Source organism: Balaenoptera physalus (assembly GCF_965194825.1).
Source record: "Balaenoptera physalus genome assembly, chromosome: 6".
Taxonomy (NCBI): Eukaryota; Metazoa; Chordata; class Mammalia; order Artiodactyla; family Balaenopteridae; genus Balaenoptera; species Balaenoptera physalus.
In genome coordinates, this window is record NC_138885.1 from 120,022,744 (window position 1) to 120,042,877 (window position 20,134).

At 48.2% G+C, this 20,134-nt stretch overlaps 1 protein-coding gene across 1 annotated transcript; it reads left to right on the forward strand.

Moving 5' to 3' along the window:
- Positions 1-17,327: 17,327 nt before the first annotated feature.
- Positions 17,328-19,802, forward strand: CDK5R2 (cyclin dependent kinase 5 regulatory subunit 2). The gene has a single exon (XM_082465645.1). It carries the CDS (start codon positions 17,494-17,496, stop codon positions 18,601-18,603), a length of 1,110 nt encoding a protein of 369 aa, XP_082321771.1. The 5' UTR covers positions 17,328-17,493; the 3' UTR covers positions 18,604-19,802.
- Positions 19,803-20,134: the final 332 nt, after the last annotated feature.

Here is a 20,134-nt window from a genome sequence, read left to right on the forward strand (position 1 = left end):
TTAGTTTTGTACATTCTTCTTTTTACTTTCTCCACACACAGTCTTGTAGTCTCTAAATAATAAAGTTTTCTATCCATCTTTATACCTTTTATTTCTTTTCAGCTCAGATCTCCAGTATAATGTTGAATAGAAGTAGTGATAATGACATTCTTGTCTTGGTCTTAATATCAGGAGGAAATCTTACCATATTTCACTAGTAATTATAACACCTGATGTGGTGGTGGCCGTGCACAGTGTCAGATCTGATCCTGTAAGAAGGGCATCTGCATAGAAGAGTGACCTGGCCTGGGACATAGGAGCCTGAATGGGGTGAGAAGGACATCCCAGCAGAAGGGTGATACAGTACAGGGTGTCAGAGCCCAGGAAGACTAAGGAGGGCATGTTAGGCAGCCTGGTGTGGTGTGTTGGTGCCCCAACAGGGGGAGGAAAACGTCCATGCATGGTAAAAGGTATTAGACCCCAGGAGGGGTAAGGAGAGCTTCTACATAAGAGATGGCCTGGCACAGGGTATCCGAACCCAAGTGGAGTTAGAAGGACATTTATGGAAGATTTGCAGAGGAGGGAAAGTGGAGGTGACAGGAGATTGGTAACATACAAAGGGATGGATACAGTCGGGAAATATATTGAGGAAAATGGGAACCAGGTTTCTTACTGTTAGAGAAAGAGATTATAAATATGAAGAGGTACAACTACAATGAATGCTGGAAGGTGAGATTAGAATTGGAGGTATTAGTGTGAATTTAAAGTTTTCAATGTACACAGATTGATATAGGTGTGTGTGTGTGTACACATGCATATATTTCTTAGCTCTGTCCATTAAGAAGATCTAGGAGTAGGCCCACCCCAGTAGCAATGAGCATATCTAGCATCCAGATCTTGGTTTCTAAATGCCTTTCTTTGCTAAAAGGAACCAGAGCTCCTTGAAGAAATGGTTGATTCCAGTCCTGAGGCAGGAAAAGTACAAGATAAGCCTAGAATTTCTTGTTGTGCCAGAAAATAAAGAAGTGCTCAAATGATAATATCCATTCTGTCAAAGGAACATAGAAACTAGCTTGAAGGGGCTCCCACTGGCCAAATCTGGGACAATTTGGACATGGAAATAAATGACAGTTGTAACACACTGAATGAAATAGGAATCCATGAATCCATATGATATAAATAAATTAATTCAAAGTTTCATGATGAATGGGATATTTACATAGTCTCAAAGTACCTTGCCAAGGGAAGAAGAGTAACTTCTGCCAGCAGAGATGCTGGTGGATACAATATCTTAATCAAAGGATCAAGATTAAAATAATAGTAAAGAGACATAACAATTAAAAGCAATGTGGGATCCTGGGTTAGTTTCTGAAACTGAGAAAGGACCTTAGTGGGTCAATTGGTTGAGATTTGAGTAAGATGTGTAGATTAGATTATTTGGTAGTAATCCATCCATCAGTGTTAATACTGATTTTGATGGTTGCATTGTGGCTAGGAAATGTACACTAAAATATTCGTGGGTGATGAGGCATTGTATTACTCTCAAACAGGAGAAGAAAAAACATTCTTTGCACTTGTATAAAGAAAAAAGGTTAACTACAGTTATTCTGGACTTGGGAGAGTGTTTATCTGGAGTCCTGATACATGAAGTAGGGAGGGCAACACCACTTCCAGGAGGAGTAAAATCTTACCCAGAATGAGTGCTTTTATTGTAATTTGTGCAGGTTCCAACTGTGAATTCCTTGAGGGTGGGGCCTCTATCTTATTTAAAGGGGCAAGGGTAGATATTGTGGGGCCTGAAGGTTGTATAATCTCAGAGCCCTTCTTAAGAAAAAGATTATAAAATTATGAGTATAACATTAGGCAGGAAAGTGAATATTTATTTAGAATGAGAATATAAATCATAACAAATTATAAATTCTAAAAACTGATAAATACCACTGATATCACAAAATCCAGAAAAATATAATTTTTTTGTTAGTTAACTGCTTGATATATCCCTCTATAATACTTTTGTACCACATTTCTTGGCTGCATACTCTGTGATCACATCTTTATATGACAACAGTTTTATAATATCAGCATCTAAGAGAGAATGGAAAGATAATTTAGTCTTTTCTCTAGCATGGGTGATCAAATAATTTTTAAAAATTATTCATAGCTTTAAAAAGATCATTTTCGCTTCAAAACTCATTGATAATGTCATGTCAGTTTTTTGTTTTTTGTTTTTTAATTTAATTTTTATTTATTTATTTATTTATTTGGTTGCATTGGGTCTTCGTTCTTGCACGCAGGCTTTCTCTAGTTGCATTGAGCGGGGGCTACTCTTTGTTGCGGTGCGCAGGCTTCTCTTTGCAGTGGTTTCTCTTGTTGCGAAGCTCGGGCTCTAGGCGCGCGGGTTTCAGTAGTTGTGGCACGTGGGCTCAGTAGTTGTGGCTCGTGGGCTCTAGAGCGCAGGTTCAGTAGTTGTGGCGCATGGGCTTAGTTGCTCTGTGGCATGTGGGATCTTCCCGGACCAGGGATCGAACCCATGTCCCCTGCATTGGCAGGCGGATTCTTAGCCACTGTGTCACCAGGGAAATCCCTGCCTGTCAGTTTTTAAGATTGTTATCTAATTTGGAAAAACTGCTACTAAGCTTCTTTCATAGATGAGTTGTACGATTTCAGGGCATAACCAAATATATTCCTAACAAGAGAGAACTTCCATTTTTGTGTCTGTGAGGACTGAATTCTCCATGTACAATTTTCCACACCTGATAATTGGAAGAATCTTCCACAGATAAGCCTCTGGCTCCCCACATTTCAAACCTTATCTTCCTTACTCATTCACTTCTGGTGCTAGGCGCTGTAGGACATGTCCATTCTGCAATATAACCTCTGACCTCACATTGCATCATGATGCCGGGTCCACTGGCATAGTGAGTGGGCACTAGTCATAGTTCTGGAAGACACTCTTACACCAGGATGTGAGATAGTTAATAGTTAGCTATACATAGAAACGCCTGCAGATTACACAACTACAGCCCACTGTATGGGTGGAATGGCTCTCCCTTCCCCTGTCCCCCCACCCAAAGATATCTCCATATCCTAACCTGTAGAACCTGCAAATGTGACCTTATTTGGTTATAGGGCCTTGTGAATATAATTCAGTTAAGGATCTCAAGATGAAGTCATCTTGGATTTTGAGTGGGCCCTAAATCCAATGGCAGGTGTCCTTCTAAGAGAAAGGCAGAGGGAGACTTGAGAGACACAGAGGAGAAGGTGATGTGAAGATAGAAGCAGAGATTGGAGTGATGTTTCTACAAGCCAAGGAACGCCAATGATTGACACAGTCATCAGACTCTAGGAAAGAGGCATGGAGTGGATTCTCCCTCAGAGCCTTTGGAAGGAGCCCAACCTGCCAACACCTGGATTCTGGACTATGAGAGAGAAGTTTCTATTGTTTTAAGCCGCCAAGTTTGTGGTGTTTTGTTACAGCAGCCCCAGGAAACTAATACAGCCACTAAATCCAAATTAAGTATTATCCCAATTTTAGCTTGATCCCAGAAACTTTCATAGCAATTCAACACCCTCTGCATAAGAGAACAGGTAACAGAGGGGAAGTTGGAGTGGTAACAGCAGTCTTAACCAATTTTGATTAAAATATCAGTTTTTCAAATTTTACAAAGATCATATAACTCTCTGAATACATTAATAGGGCCCCTCCCAGGACGTTGGAAGGGGTCTGGCCAAGTGAGAGTCCCTGAAGCTTAGAAATAATAAGTTTCACAGAATGGCTACCTCTGTGTAAGAGGCGGTGTAGTGTTACAAAGACAAGCACTGGAGCCAGACGGCCTGGGTTCAAATCCCCTTTTCACAACTATCTGGCTGTTGACTTCAGACACGTTACTTAAACTTTCTGTGCCCCAATTTCTTCCTTTGTAAAATATGAATGATAAAAGCAATATCTACTTCATAGGGTTATTGACCGGGTCAAGTGATATAGTGCATATAAAGTGCATGGTACGTGTAACACACATAGAACAGTACCTACTCCTTGGTAAGTACTCAATACACATTAGCCATTTTAAGATTTACTAGGCAAGCCATTGTACTAGGCATTGGGGTGTAAAGACAAATGAGAAATGGTCCTTGGTTTTAAGAAGCTCACCATCTATAGGGGAAATAGATTGTAAAATGGTTATAATACAATGCTTTAAGTGCAATGAAGTGGATGCTATGTCCCCAGATGTATGGGAGCACAGATCGGGGTCATTCCAGGAAGGTTTCCTGGAGAGGGTGACATCTGAGTTGAATCTGTCCATATGTTTGTATGACAAGATGATTTATTGAGCTATTAATTTTTATATTGTTTTTCCTGAATTCATTCATTGATTCAAATACTTGTTGAACACCTACTATTTGCCAGGCACTTTTATAGGCACTGGAAATACTGTAATGATCAAACATATCAAAAAGCCCTGAACTGGGACTTTCTTGGCAGTCCAGCAGTTAATACTCCGTGCTTCCACTGCAGGGGGCGTAGGTGTGATCACTGTTCGGGGAACTAAGATCCCACATGCTGTGCGGTGCAGCCAAAAATTAAAAAAAAAAAAAAAAAAAAAAAGCCCTGAACTTACTTATTTTGAAATGTATTAAAAAATAAGTTGGATAGAGGAATAATATGTGATAAAGCAAATATAGTAATAGGTTAATTATAGACTCTGTGGCAAATATATGGGTTTTCACTGTACAGTTCTTTCAACTTTTCTGTATATTAGAAAAGTTTCATAATGAAATGTTGGTTAAAAAAAATGAATATCTGTACAAACACTATACATCCATTAAAAATGTTTTGGTAAAATATTTATTCCAACAGAAAGATAAATATTATTTATTATAAACTGAAAAAGAGTAGGGTTCAAAACCATAATTGTAGTTCCATCCAGTTTTCTTTATGTCTATATGAAGAATGTACACTAGGAACAGCACATACAAAGGTCCTAGGCAGAAGCTTTACTGGAGTGTTTGAGACACTGCAAAGAAGCAGCTAGGATTAGAGAGAAGGAAGGGAGCAAGGTAGTAGATAAGCTGACAGAGATAATGGGAGGGGCAAGTTTCGTTAAGCTGTTCTGGGAATTTATTTCTGCATAAGAGATTATCTCAAATTTAGTGACTTGAAACAGCAACCATCTTTTCATAGCTCACAACTTGTAGGTCAAGAATTTGGACAGGGGGGCTTCCCTGGTGTCACAGTGGTTGAGAGTCCGCCTGCCAATGCAGGGGACACGGGTTTGAGCCCTGGTCCGGGAGGATCCCACATGCTGCGGAGCAACTAAGCCTGTGCGCCACAACTACTGAGCCTGCGCTCTAGAGCCCTTGAGCCACAACTACTGAACCCACGTGCCACAACTACTGAAGCCCGTGCACCTGGAGCCTGTGCTCAGCAACGGGAGAGGCCACCACAATGAGAAGCCCATGCACCGCAGGGAACAGTAGCCCCCGCTCGCCTCAACTAGAGAAAGCCCACGTGCAGCAATGAAGACCCAATGCAGCCAAAAATAAAAAAATAAAAAATAAAAAAAAAAAAAGAATTTGGACAGGACACAACTGGCTGATCTTTCCACGCCATGTGGCATTAACTGAGGTCACTCGGTGGTTTTTGGCTGGCAGATGGGTTGGTCTGTAGGGTCCAGATTGGTTTCATTCTCATGTCCAGTGCCTTGGTGGGCATGACTAGACTCATCAAGGCTGGGCTCAGCTGGGACCCTTTTTCTCTCCGTATAGTCTCAGGGCTTTTCCATGTAGTCTCTCCAGCAGGGTAGCTGGATATCTTACATAGTGGCTCAAAGCTCCAAGATCAAATGTTTCAAGAGACAGGACAAGGAAGTTGCCTGTCTTTTTAGGCCTGGCTCCAGAAATGGGCACAGTGGCACTTCTGCCATATTCTATTGGTCAAAGCAGTCATGAAACCCACCCAGATTCAAGAGGTCGGGGAGCAGACACCAGTATACCTCTCAATGAGAGGGGTGTTAAAGAATTTGTGGCCATCTTTAATCTACCACATAGGCCCTTTTAGGTCAGAATAAGGATTTCGGCTTTTAGCCTGAATGAGAATGGAGCCATTGGAGTGTTTTAAACAGAGGAGTGACATGATCTGGCCTCTATTTTAACAAGACCACTCTAGCTGCCATTTAGGGAGAGGGAAGAAGTAGGAAGACCAGTTAGAGGGCTATTGCAATAAACCAAGCAAGAGATGATGGTGGCTTGGGCTAAGGTCGTGGTGAAAAGTGGTTGGATGCTGGACATACTTTGAAGGCAGAGTGATCAAGATTTGCTGCTGTATTAGATGTATGTGTGAAATAAAAAGAGGAGTCAAAGATAACTCCAAAGCTTTTGTCCTGAGCAAATGGTAGATTAGAATTGCTGTTAACAAAGATGGGGATGATAGCAAGAGTTGGTTTTTAACATGTTGAGATGCCTATACATCCAAGTGGAGATCTCAAGTAGGTCTGGTACTTAAGGGCACAATCTAGACTGGAGATAAAAATGTGAATGTCATTAGCATATGGGTGAATTTCACCTAGAGACTGAATGGAGAGAGAGAAGAGGTCCAAGGACTGAGCCTGGGGCCTCAGACTCCCTCTTTTCCTTCCTTCAATCCCCCTTGGCATCCCTGGCCTCCAAAAAGTTGATGTTTCAGATGTTGCCTCCAGGCCACCTCTCTTCCAGTCTTTTGTGAAAGCCTAAACTCATTGAGAAGATTGTGCTGGGGAAGTGAAAACTGCAGTGGTTTTGAGGAGAGAGAGGCAGGAGCTGGGTGAGGAGAGGGGGTGATGTCTTCTGCTGGTGTCCTTATATGGCAGGGAGAGTGGGGAGAGAGAAAAGCTTTCTGTTGTCTCTTCTTATAAGGACACTAATCCCAACATGAGGGCCCCACCCTCCTGACCTCATCTAAACCTAGTTGTCTCCCAAAGGCCCCATTTCCAAATACCATCACATTGGGGGCTAGGGCTTAACATATGAATTTGGTGTGGGAGGGACACAGTTCAGTCCATAGCAGGCTAGTTAGGGTAGACCTCATTAAGACAATGGTTTTTGACCAAATACTAAATAAGATGAGGAAGTCAGCCCAGCCTATAACTAGGAGAATGTTCCAAGAAGAGAAAAACAACTAGTGTAGAGCCGAAGGTGGGAGGCCAGCATGGTGGGGGCGCAGTAAAGGGTGAGCTTGAAGAGATAAAGGCAAAGGGAAAATTACGTGGGGTCTCAGAAGCCACTTTCATACCTTTCCCACTGGATGAAAATTCTGTAGGACAAGGACTTTGTCTATTTTGTTCACTGCCTGACACGTAGTGCCACTTGATAAATGTGGCACTTGATAAATGTTAAATACATAAAACTCATATGTTATTACAATGAGTTATTTCACATAATCTGACAAGATCACAAGTTGGTGAGAATGTGAAGCAATAGGAACTTGCATACATTGCTCATGGGGGGTGTAAATTGGTACAGGCCCTTAGGAGAACAACTCAGCAATATCTAGCAAAGTTGAAAATGTGAATGCTCAGTAATCCAGCAATTCCACTACTGAGCATATTCCTAGGGAAACGATTGCACATATACACCAGAGACATAAAGTAATATTTATAACAACATTGTTTGTAATCACAAACAATTGAAAACAACCTACATATCAGTCATCAGGAGGGTAAATAAATAAAATTTACTACACTCATAAAGTAAAATATTATGCAGTAACAAAAATCAACATCAACAAGGATAAATCTTACTTTTTAATGTAAAGTAAAGAAAAAAATTTTCAGATTAATATAGTATGGTTTCACTTATATAAAGCTAAAGTATCTGAATAGATAGATAGATAGAAAAATAGGTATAGTGATAGGATTCTAAGATGGCCTCCATGTTCCCCCTTCCCCAAGTTACTCCCATGATTATGTTACATTATATGACAAAGGGGATTTTTGCAGATGTACTTGAAGTTACTACTCATTTGACCTTAAAACAACCTTACAACCAACAATTGGGTAACAACCCAATTAAAACAACTTTAAAACAACCTTAAAACAACCTTACAACCAACAATCTGGGTAAGCCTAACTAACCTAATCATACGAAACCTTTAAAAGCAAGAAGTTGGGCTTCCCTGGTGGCGCAGTGGTTGAGAATCTGCCTGCCAATGCAGGGGACATGGGTTCGAGCCCTGGTCTGGGAAGATCCCACATGCCGCGGGGCAACTAAGCCCTGAGCCACAACTGCTGAGCTTGCGCGTCTGGAGCCTGTGCTCGGCAACGGAGAGGCCGCGACAGTGAGAGGCCCGCGCGCCGCGATGAAGAGTGGCCCCCACTCTCCGCAACTGGAGAAAGCCCTGGCACAGAAACGAAGACCCAACACAGCCAAAAATAAATAAATAAATTTATATTAAAAAAAAAAAAAGCAAGAAGTTTTCTTCAACTGGTCACAGAAATGGGAATAAGAGACATTCCAAGCGTGAGAAGGATTCCATCCATAATTACTGACTTGTGGGTGGCCTCCAAGAGCCAAGAGCTGGCCACAACTGACAGCCCGCAAGGTAACAAGGACCTCAGTTCTACAACCACAAGGAACTTCTGACAACCTAAATGAGCCTGGAAGCAGACTCTTCCCCAGAGCCCCCAGATAGGATCCCTGCCTTTGATTTCAGCCTTGTGAAACTCTAAGCAGAGAACTGAGCCAAGCCCTCCTGACCTACAGAAGCGAGCTAATAATTGGATGTTGTTTCAAGCCTCCAAATGTGTAGGTTTGTGGTAGTTGTTATGTAGCAATAACACACACACACATACACATTTGCTTAATCGGGATCTGTATATGTTGTGAGAGAATAAAGAAATATTTGGGAAGATAAACACCAAATTTGGAATACTGGTTATTCTGTTGGGCAGTTGGTGATAGGAAAGAGAAGGCTATTAGGGAGAAGATAAGAAAATTAAACTGTAGACAATATTTTATTATTTAAAGCAGGTATATTGTTTTAGTTTTTATACCTTTTTGTGTTTTTCACATATTGCATAACAATTTTAAAGATTCCTGACCCTCAATCACAGCCTGGAAACAGTAGAGATGCTAGACTCTGAGGGGCCCTTTGGGCTTGGACAATGAGTTCCCCCACAGGTATGTGCTAGAGACCTTCTTCTGGTTACTGAAAATATCGTGTAACCTTTGGGAGGAGGATGGAGTCTTCATAATAACTGAGATTGAATTTCCCTCCACCCCAGTAGAATCAGGCTAGGAGTCAGATTTAATTTAACACCGCACCTCCACCCCCCGCAAAAAAAAGAAAGAAAAAGAAAAAAGGAAAAGAAAATGTCTTGTTCACCAAATTTGTGTTGAGTGAACAAATGAATGAATGGAAAGATGAATTATGAATGGATGCCCAAGGACTCATGAAATCACTATCAAAATTGTGTATTTGGACCATAGAGTAGGATAGGAAAATATTGTCCTGTTGCAGAATAACCCATAACTACTTGAAAGAAAATGGCCTCAGAGTTAGGAGAGAGAGAGAGATCTGAGCCATGTTGTAACTGAAAACTGTGGTTTGGTTGGAGCTCCAGTCACTCTCCTGAGAGAACTCCCAAGCGCAGGCCAGGCAGAAGTCCTGCAACAGAACCCTGGGGCAGCTTAAAGCTCAAACCCACCGCCACCCCAGAGACGCTGTGCTAATGACCCTGATAACAAATGGTTCTGTGTGGCCACAGCTGCCTCTTACACTGGTTGGGGGCAAACTTGATTCAGAAGCATGATGGAGGGTGAAGCATTAAATTTCGTATTTAGCAGGAAGCTGATACCCAAGGAATGCAACCTGGCAGCTGCCCAGAAAGAAGACTTGACAATTGTGCAGCCTGTAGGAAAATGGCTTTCTTGTCCCAAGGCTTTTACTTTGAGAAAGGGTTACTGGGACTTGATGAAGAACACCAATCACCAGCTGTAGTTTGGACAGGGAGGTTTGAGAAATCCAGCAGGAAGTAAGTCCTGGGGTCAGAACCCAGGCTGTGGTCAACAGTGTCTCATCCAGATTCCGTCCTTCACTGACAACCAGATGCGAGAGACCACCCTCCTCAGTCATCAAGACCAAACATGTACTTCTCTGAAGTTACCAACAAATTTCCAGAAGGAAAATTTCCAGGCAGGACATTCTAGTCATTGGAATTTTTTTCCTTGCAAATGTTAGATTTGCTACTCAAATTACCTTAAGATTAGGAAAAATGTGGGAAAGAGGGGTGTTTATTGGGTCATAGACCTGCATCAGGCCCAGCTGGATCCAGGGGCTAAAATTACATCAGGAGTCTGTCCCTCCATCTGTTAACTGTTTCCCTGCATATTAGTTCAGATTTCAGATGACCTCCATCCGTGTGGGGGCAAGAGAGTCCCCGACATCTCAATGCTTTCATCCCACTAGCTTAGCAACCTCAGAGGAAGGAAAGCATCTCATTCTGAATAGTTCTAGTAAAACTCTGAGAACTGAATCTCATTAAGATTGGCTTTGGTTACCAGCCCATCCCTGATCCATTATGACCGGGAAGGTAGACGGTCAGGTACATAACTATTAAAGAGGCTGTTGGAAGTATCAGGTGAAATCGTGTCTATGGATGTGCTTTGTAAGCTGTAAAGCACAGTACACAGTACAGGTGGTCCTGAGTCCGGCCCTTAGGTACATGGAAAAGACATGCCTATTGCCCCACGTAAACCACATGAATTGAGAGTGTGGGAGAAGTGGTTTCCCAAAAGCAAATTAGGGTATTCTTACTGCAGGGGGGCTGGGTGTTCCTCCAGCAGCAATAGCAGTGGTGCTCAACAGAAGAAACAGGTAGGACCCAGCCATCTCCCCGAGTTTTCCTCTTTCTCTTAATTTTTTCATACATACAGTGATGCCACCTTAAGACTACCCCAAGAAATTATGATTCCATAGGTCTGAAGTAGGTCCCAGAAATGGTATTTTTACAAAGTTCCTTCAGGTGGTTCTGCGAGGCAGAGTGGTTTAGAAGCTACCAATTAATCTAGCAGACAACCTTCTTACACTTCTCTGCTCCCTACCCAAAATCAAAAGTGAGTATATGTGGGCCTCTAGGTGATAAAATCAGGACTGCTTTTTTACTTAAAGGAGATAAAAATAAAGGATTCACCTTATATTTTGAGATCATGGAAAGGAAAGCATAAATTAATGAATCTGTTACAAACCCCAGCCCCTAATCCTGGACAAATAGGAGGTAAACAGAAGTGGCTCCTATCCGACAAAATGTTGGGCCGTAAGCAGGCCCACCAGAGCTCTTCCCACAAGCAGTTACTCATTAACCCTCATGCCCAGAGGGCAGAATCGGTCGCTGGGTCGCTGTGAGCAGGCGGTGGCTGAGGCCTGGCTCTGCCTTGGGAAAGGTGCTTAGCATCCTCACAGCTTGGGGTCGGACAGGAAAGGCCACGGACTGGAAAGGACATAATACCAGATGGAGGAACTGGACCTCAGTTAAAAATTGATTTTAACCCCCTACCAGTGGTTGCTTAGCTGTGAGAATTCAGGGTAAGCTGGAGTTAGATTAGCTGCAAAGGTAGAAGGTGGAGGGGAATGGGCAGGATCGCTCAAGTTGTCCATTTCCATTCTCTGTAACTGATCATAGGACACTGATCAACTTACTACTGTTTATTATTTCTTTTCATATGTCTCTAATTTCTGTCGTTTGTCCTTTGAAGCCTGGAGACCCACCTCATCCTGTTTCCTATTCCCAGCACCTAGCCCAGTACCTTATAGGTGACAGTTTCTCAAATAGTATTTGCTAATATGGATTTTATAATTTTGCAGAATATTTTCTCAAACCTTTTGAAAAGAAAAACTGACCCTACGTGGAGCCTCTGGAGCTTTGGAGAGACAGCAGTGTGTGGGATGAGTAGCCAGAGAGCGCCCTCTGAAAGGTGCGGTCAGAATATGGGGCCAGCATGGTGCCAGCACATAGCAGGTACACAGAGATTCACCAAATTAATGAGGCCTACAGTGGGCCAGAGAAGGGGACCAGTGCCTTATACGCTGTCAGGTCTTTGTAGCCTCAGGAATCAAATCAGACAACCCCCCAGGAACAGTCTGAGTAGCAATAGCTGCCAGCACGATTGCCCAGAAGGAAGGACAGCTCTAAATTCAGGTCTCAAAAGCCAAACAAAAAGAAATGATAGTACAACCCTGTCCCTTTAATGAAGAATATTCTAATGAGAAAAACAAAAACAAAAACATGCTAATGGTACAGGTCAAATAAACTGTTCCTGCTCTGTAAAAATAATGATGACAGTATAATTTTGTAATAACTCACATTTTTTGAACACCAAGTACCATGCACATGTAATATACAAGCATCGTGGAGCATTGTGAGATTAAATAAAATCTTACAGCAACCCTATGATGGTCCACCTTTATAGACCTCAGGAGAGTTTGGAAACTTGCCCAAAGTCCCTCAGCGCGTAAGTGGAGGGGCTAGACTTGAACCCAGACCTGCATGACTCTAGAACCCACATAGGAACGCCCACACTGTCTTTTTTTAAGGTGACAGATATTTTCTGTGCTATTTGTGAATGAGTCAGATCTCTTCCTGGCCCCTCCCTCTGCTAACAAAGGAATCTGGGCCAGTGAGCCCCTCGTTCACTCCCAAAGGAGGACTGTACTCCAGGGCTCAGCCTCTCTCAGGCGGCAGCTCCCGAACTCCAGGGCCCCTGAGTGATTCCTGTAAGTCAAGATAAGAAAGACTGTCATGGCCATGGCTAGAGTTTAGGGACTGAGTACCATGCAGGAGTTGTTGGGGCAGATGAAAGCGGGGCAGAGACAAAGGTTGTGGGGATCCAGGGAATATCTGACCTAGAGTTCTCGAAGGCTCTTCTCTTTCCCCAAGAATCTCCAAGACAGGGTTTTCAAACCTCCCTGGGGCCAGCCAGGGCAGAGGGCACCCCTCCCCCATCCCAGGGCACAGAGATGGGAAGGCAGGACTCACAGAGTGGAACTGAGATAGAGGAGGACAGAGACAGGGAAAGAGACAGACAAGTAGATGAAGACCCAGTCGCAGTGGCAGCTTTCCTGCAGCCACCTGCCTGGTTGAGATGGAAACGCTGATTCTAGCTCCAGCCCCCAAACAGGCTAAGAATATCCTAGAAAAGCAACAGCCACCACCCCCGCCCTCCTTGATCTGCTCCTACATCTGGAGTGCCGTGCTGGGCTCCAGCAGGGGCAGGGAAGAGACAGAGATGCTTGTGCCTTGGGGTTGGGGGTGAAAGGGAGGAGGCAAAAAAGGGGCGTGATGGGAGCAGGAGAAGAAGAACTGAGAAATAAAGCTATTGGAGAGTATACATATATTGAGAAATAAAGCTGGAAGGATTGGGCAGAGAGAACTGTTCACAGTGGGCAACAAAGCGGGGTGAAAGCAGGAGCCAGAGATCTGGGGAGAAAATATCCAGGTATGAGGATGTGGGAGGGCTGGCATCGGTAACCCAGAAGGGAGACCAAGGCTTTATTAAGGAATCAGAGCCCAGGGCAAGGAAAAGGAGCTCCAGGCTCACCCTTGTCCTCCCCTGACCCTTAATCCTGGGCCCTCCAGCCTCTCAGCGTTGGTCCCTTCTCTCCCTGTCCCAGAGCACCACCCCCAACTGTGCTTATCAACCCTATTTTCTGTTCTAAAAAATCTATATTTGGGCTCCTCAATTAAGTCCTCCTAGCAAGGGGCCTGCTGGAAAGGGAAAGGTGTGAGAACATGGGGGTCTCCCTCCTGGCAGCTAGCAGCACCTCCTTTGTCAAGTTCATCTCTCTGCTCAGCCCCTTTCTCCACTCTCCACTGTTGCCTGGGGAGGGATTCTACTCCCTCCACTGCCTCCCCACCCCAGCTCCCCTGGGCTAAGGTCCTCCAGAGAGGGAGGGAGGGCTGGTGCATATCCTCTCCCTTTGCACACCTCAGGAGCTGAGACCCTGGGGTGGGAGTACTGAATCAGGGAAGGGGGACAGCAGGATCCAGGCATTCAGATGCCCAGGCTGAGTCTCTACTCTGGCTGTTTTAAGAATCTACATTATCATCACCCCCTTTGTAGGGGCCCCTTGGAGACCTGGGATGCAATGACCTTGAGTTCTAGGACCTCCGGCCTTGATGTTTACTGGGGGGACCCTGGAAATTGGCCATCTTGGCGTCCTGTCCTTTGTCTCACCACCTTTCAGGGGCCCCCCTAAAGCTTGAAGGGACCTAGGAAGGTTTATGTTGCTGAGAGCCTGCGCACCCCTCCCCTTCACCTCCTGGGTAGAACTGCAGAAGGGCAGGCCTCACACGGATGCTCTGCACACAAGACTGAGCCCGTCAGGCAGAAACAGATTAGGGAGAACCAGACAGGGCTGGAGCTACAAAGTGAAACAGATTCATAGGGCAGATTTTATTTAGAATCAGAATCATAGAACTGGAAGAGGCTTTAGGAATCATTTTTAAGTTCAATCCCAAGATATTATCTTATTTCTTCAATATTCTTTTTTTTTTTTTGGTCTGATAATAAAAATATGTAGAATTCCTTCATTTTAGTATGAAGAAAGGGAGGCCCAGAGAGCTGAAATGACTTCCCCAAGTCATACAATTTATAAGCTGTGGACTAAAACTCCTGCCTCCTAGACTGTGACCTCTCAGAAAAAAAGATAAAAACAGCCAATGGGCAGAAGAGTCTGAGCAGCATTGCCTGGGGATGTTCCCTTAAAGATGGGCCTCATCTGGGGAGTTCCCGGGCGGTCCACTATCCTTCCATAAAGCCCGCCTTCTCATGACGCCTTTCTGGTTTCACTGTGCTTACCCCTCTTGGCCTCCACCCTGGAGAGATATAACCTCCCTCTCTCCTCCCTTAATTCTGCCAGCATTTTTTGTAACAGAAACGCCGTCACTCTTTATGGATTTGTTTTTATTATTTTGTCTGCTTGTCCTTTAAAATTCCATCCATATTCATCTTGCACATCTTTGACTAGGAACTCAGAGCCCAGCTCTTAACTAAGTTGTTATGTAGCAGCTGCTGCTGATGGGGGAAGAGGTTAGAAAGATTGATGTTAGAAGGGGCATCAGTTCCCTCCCAATCCGTCCAAAAAAGCTTCTTGGAAGAGATGGAATTTCAAGAGCTTGACCAAGGCAGGTTGGTGGTCTGAGGGAGGGTCCTGGCACAGTGATAGGAGCTCAGAGGTTCAAGAGGGATAACCAGACTAGGAGGGTGGTGAGCATGTCAGCCAAAGACAGAGGGTCTGAGGCAGGGCAAGATGAAGAGTGAGAAGAGGCAGTAAGGTCTTTTAAGGTACCTGGTTTGGGGACCCTGAAGCAGAGGAGGGAACTCGCAATTCTAAGAGGACAACAGGAGGTCACTGCTGGGCCTGGAGTGGGGATACCTTGCTGGTGACATCTGTGGGTTCTGCATAGACTCTTTTCCTAAATGACACCAGCAATAGGCCTTGTGAGTGAGGGATTCCTGGGATCAGAGCTGGGAGGACCCACGTGCCACTCAGATCCACGTGCCCGGTATTTCTGCCAGTGCACCTCAGTCTCTATGGGGCCTGTCCTTAACTACTGGTGAACCAACTGTTCCTTGGGTGTCAGATAAAGGCTGACTCAGAAAGCCTTGTAGGAGGAAGTAGGGCCAATTACAGAAGCTGAAAAGAGGGAACATTTTTCTGTAACTATAGGGAGAATGAGAGGTTGGGCAGGTCAGCTTGAGCTGTGAGAGAATAAAGATCAGATCTAAGGGAGCAGGAGAGACCCCACTGAGAAAGTACAAATGGGTGCTGAGTCAGGGAGGGGTACAAGCTGGCCTGCGTATGGTGGTGTACGGTGGTAAAGAGGTGGGGAATCAATACAGCTAGACCACGGCCCCCACAGGGGCGGGCCTGTGGGACAGCTGCGAAGAGCTGGTGCCTCTGATTCTGGAATAGCCTCTCTGGAATGAACTAGGCACACACATGCATACACACCAACCCTGACAGCAGTGGATCCTTGGAGCTGTCTTGGTGGTCTCTGAGGAACATGGAGGTGACTCCAGGGCCAATTCTGAGAATTCTGCTGAATCCATAGGCCAAGGCTTCTCTCCCCCATGAAACCCATACCTACCTCCAAGGCCCACTTAAGAAACCAGAAGACTCCTGTGTTGGGGAGCCAGAGAGCAGGCCAGACTGCCTTCTACAGTCCTACAAGGCAGATAGAACAGCCCAGAACCAGCTGGGCTCAGGAGGTGCAGGTAAGGCCCAGAGAGTACCAAATCCAGGACAAAGGCCTTGTGGGTGCCGAGGAGGGAAAAGACAGACCCAGAGAGAAATGAGCAGGATCCAGCCTAATAGCGTGCAGCTGGGAACTGGGACAGCTAGGACCTGAATGGCAGGGAGCATGTAACAATGAAAACCCATCTCAGCCTGGACCCAGGCTGAGCTGGAGGTGGGACCGACGCTCCTGGGCCTCCCTTCTCACAGGAGGCCCATCTGCTCTCTGAGCCTGGGCAGACCAATTTTGACTTTCCCCAGGGACCAACCACCCATCATCCACCCAAGTGTGGAATCAGGGGATTTGGGTGGGGGAGGGTGCAAAGAGCACAAGAGCAGTGGCCCAGGGACCAGAGCTCATGGCCTCTCATCACAGACTCAGCAGCAGAGAATCAGGTTGGCAAACGGTGGCCTCAGGGACGAACCTGAGCGTCTTGCCACCCCCCAGAGTAAGGACCCCTAAGGAGGCGGTTTGTGACCTTCAGGAAGGCCAGGGCCCAGCCAGCACCCCATCACAGGCAGAACAAGAATGTGCCTCTGCAGCCCTCCCAGGTGGCCTCCCAGGGGGAATGGAGGGGAGGAGAGCTAAGAGGGAATCAACTGACTGCTAGATTGGACAAGCCGGTGCAGTGCGACCCAGCTGGGGCCAGGGCCCCTTGATGAAGGCACTCACTGCTCATGCTGCCCCCCAACACATAATCAAAAGGGGGGAGAGGCTGTTCCCATGGCATCTCTGCTATCGCGATCCAGTGCATCAAAACAAGTTGACTCGGGGCCCTAGCACCTGGAGGGCTAGGTGGGAGCAGCCCCCCGCCCACCCCACCCACCGGCTCTGACCCTGAGGAGGTCCTCGAACCAGCCACCTCCTCCTCCTTACCCCTTTCCAGTGAAGGGAAAGGACCAGGGCCAGAGTTGGGGGATGGGCGGGACTTGAGATTAGCATGTGAGATTCTATTGGGCAGCGGAGCTGCCGGTTAGAATGGCAGCTCAGGCGAGGATTGGCTGCGTGAGGCGGGGCGCGGCGCGGCGAAGACGGGCCCCAAGGGGTGGGGCTGACGCTGCAGCTGGCGCAGCTGAGACTCTGAGCAGCCGGCGCCGAGCAGCCGAGCAGCCACCTTCTACTGCCCGTTCCCGCGCCCGGGCCGGGGCTGGGCCCCCCACCGCCGGGTCCCCGGGGGCTGCAGCAGCGGGCAGCGGCGCCGCCCGCGGTTCCCGCCGGGGCCCGGGCGCCGGCCCCGCTCTGCAGGATGGGCACGGTGCTGTCTCTTTCCCCCGCCTCCTCGGCCAAGGGCCGGAGGCCCGGCGGGCTGCCCGAGGAGAAGAAGAAGGCGCCGCCCTCGGGAGACGAGGCGCTGGGGGGATACGGGGCGCCGCCAGTAGGCAAGGGCGGAAAAGGCGAGAGCCGGCTCAAGCGGCCGTCCGTGCTCATCTCGGCGCTCACCTGGAAGCGTCTGGTGGCCGCGTCTGCCAAGAAGAAGAAAGGCAGCAAGAAGGTGACGCCCAAGCCGGCGTCCACCGGCGCCGACTCCCTGGTCCAGCAACGCAACCGCGAGAACCTTCTCCGCAAGGGTCGGGACCCCCCCGACGGCGGCGGCGCCGCCAAGCCCCTGGCGGTGCCCGTGCCCACCGTGCCCGCGGCCGCCGCCACCTGCGAGCCGCCGTCGGGGGGCAGCGCCGTCGCCCCACCTCCAGGCTCGGGCGGAGGGAAACCGCCGCCGCCGCCGCCCCCAGCCCCGCAGGCGGCGCCGCCGGTACCTGGTGGCTCGCCGCGGCGGGTCATCGTGCAGGCGTCTACAGGAGAGCTGCTGCGCTGCCTGGGCGACTTCGTGTGCCGACGCTGCTACCGTCTCAAGGAGCTAAGCCCAGGCGAGCTGGTGGGCTGGTTCCGCGGAGTGGACCGCTCGCTGCTGCTGCAGGGCTGGCAAGACCAGGCCTTCATTACGCCCGCCAACCTGGTGTTCGTGTACCTGCTGTGCCGCGAGTCGCTGCGCGGGGATGAGCTGGCGTCGGCCGCCGAGCTGCAGGCTGCCTTCCTCACCTGCCTCTACCTCGCCTACTCCTACATGGGCAACGAGATCTCCTACCCGCTCAAGCCCTTCCTCGTGGAGCCCGACAAGGAGCGCTTCTGGCAACGCTGCCTGCGCCTCATCCAGCGGCTCAGTCCGCAGATGCTGCGGCTCAACGCCGACCCCCACTTCTTCACGCAGGTCTTCCAAGACCTCAAGAACGAGGGCGAGGCCGCTGCCGGCGCCGGGGGTCCTCCCAGCGGGGGAGCGCCCGCGGCCTCCTCCTCCTCGGCCGCCAGGGACAGCTGCGCGACTGGAGCCAAGCACTGGACTATGAACCTGGACCGCTAGGGATACCCAATGGCCGCGCCCATCCCCGCCCCAACCCCTGACACACACTCGGAGCCCCCGGGACCATCAAGCCGCCGCCGCTGTTACCGCCGCTCCGCGCCGTGGCCGGAGGAGGAGCCGCCCCTGTCCGGCAGGGGAAGGTGGAGGCCAGGATGCCAGAGGCCGCGGCGTCTGGATTTGCTGGGCGCAGGGTGGGGGTGGGGGATGAGCGCGGGAGGGGAACCCCCAACCTCACTCTTTCTGTCTGCGCCCCCATCTCTCCAATTCTACCCGGGTCTCCCCCTTCCCTTCTCTGTGTGTCTGTAAGTCCATCTCCCTCGGATTTGTCCATTTCTTCATCTCCTTCCTGTATTTTCACCTTCCCTCCTTCCTTCATCTTCTGCCTTCCCAACTTCCTCCTTGCCTTTCCATTTTCCATTCCTTGGGTGTGTATTTCCGTCTCCATCTTACCCCCTACCTCTCATTGCCCCGTTTCTCTTTCTGCACCTGTGTCCCCATCTCCCCTTCTTCTCTTTTTCCTCGCTCCTGGCATGTGTCACCATCTTCCCTCCTGTCTGCTTTCCCCCCTCCGCCTGTGTTAGCTTGCATTTCTTCCCCCAACTGAGCCCCCGTACTCTCCTCCCCAGACCAAAGGGAATATTAGTTCTTAATTTGGATCGGCTGAGGTACTGGGAGAAACTGCAGCCCCAGGAGCCCAGACAACCACCAGGATGGTCCTTCACCCCACCCCCAACCACCTCTCCCTACCTTTTCCAACGTGTTGCATGCCGGGAGATGGGGGGAGGGGGATGCCAGCTTCAGGAGACTGAGGTTTGGGGAAAAAATGAACCTAGGAGGTCACCCTGGCGGCGGCGGCGGTGCCTCAGCCGAAGGGTGGGAGGAGACAGAAAACTCTTCTTACTCTGAGGGAGGGGCACCCCTCTTCCTTATCCTTAGGTGTTTTTGTTTCCCCCTCCGCCCCCACTCCTTTTAATTTATTTGGTTGTTTCCGGAGGGAGGGGGGAGGGGCGGGTTGGTCCGGGAGCTGTCTGAGGTGCTGATCTGAGGCCGGACCAGAATTCTCCCGGGAGGGTACCAGGGACTGGGTTGGGCCTGGTGCCGTGTCCAAGGTGCCAATGATGCGGGCCGACGATGCGGGCCGCATTGTCTGTCTGTCCTTCTGTCCGGGAGAGAACTATAAAGCGCTGGAAGCGCCTGCAGATGTTTTTGCGCCAGCCTTTTTTTGGGCCCTGGGAGGGAGGGAGCGGGAGTGGAACTGTCACAGGCAGGGCAGGAGGGCCCCCATGGGTTTAGTGGGGAAGGTCGAGTCCCTGAGTACTGCTACTGTCTTCCTCCCCCCTCCCCCCAATGGCTTCCATTTTACAGAGAGTAAAGTGAGGGAGCCACAGAATGGGGCCTGGTGGTGAAGCTGAATTCCTGCGCCTCTGCCCCCACCCCCCATCCCCGCCTTCATCTTTTCTGACCTACCTACTCATTAATGCCCAGGGCATTTAGGGAATAAGTAATGAGGACGTCAGAAGTTGTTCCCCTT

Bases quoted from the DNA above. Each gene is read 5' to 3' on its own strand.
- CDK5R2 (XM_082465645.1), top strand. From the start codon at position 17,494: ATGGGCACGGTGCTGTCTCTTTCCCCCGCCTCCTCGGCCAAGGGCCGG.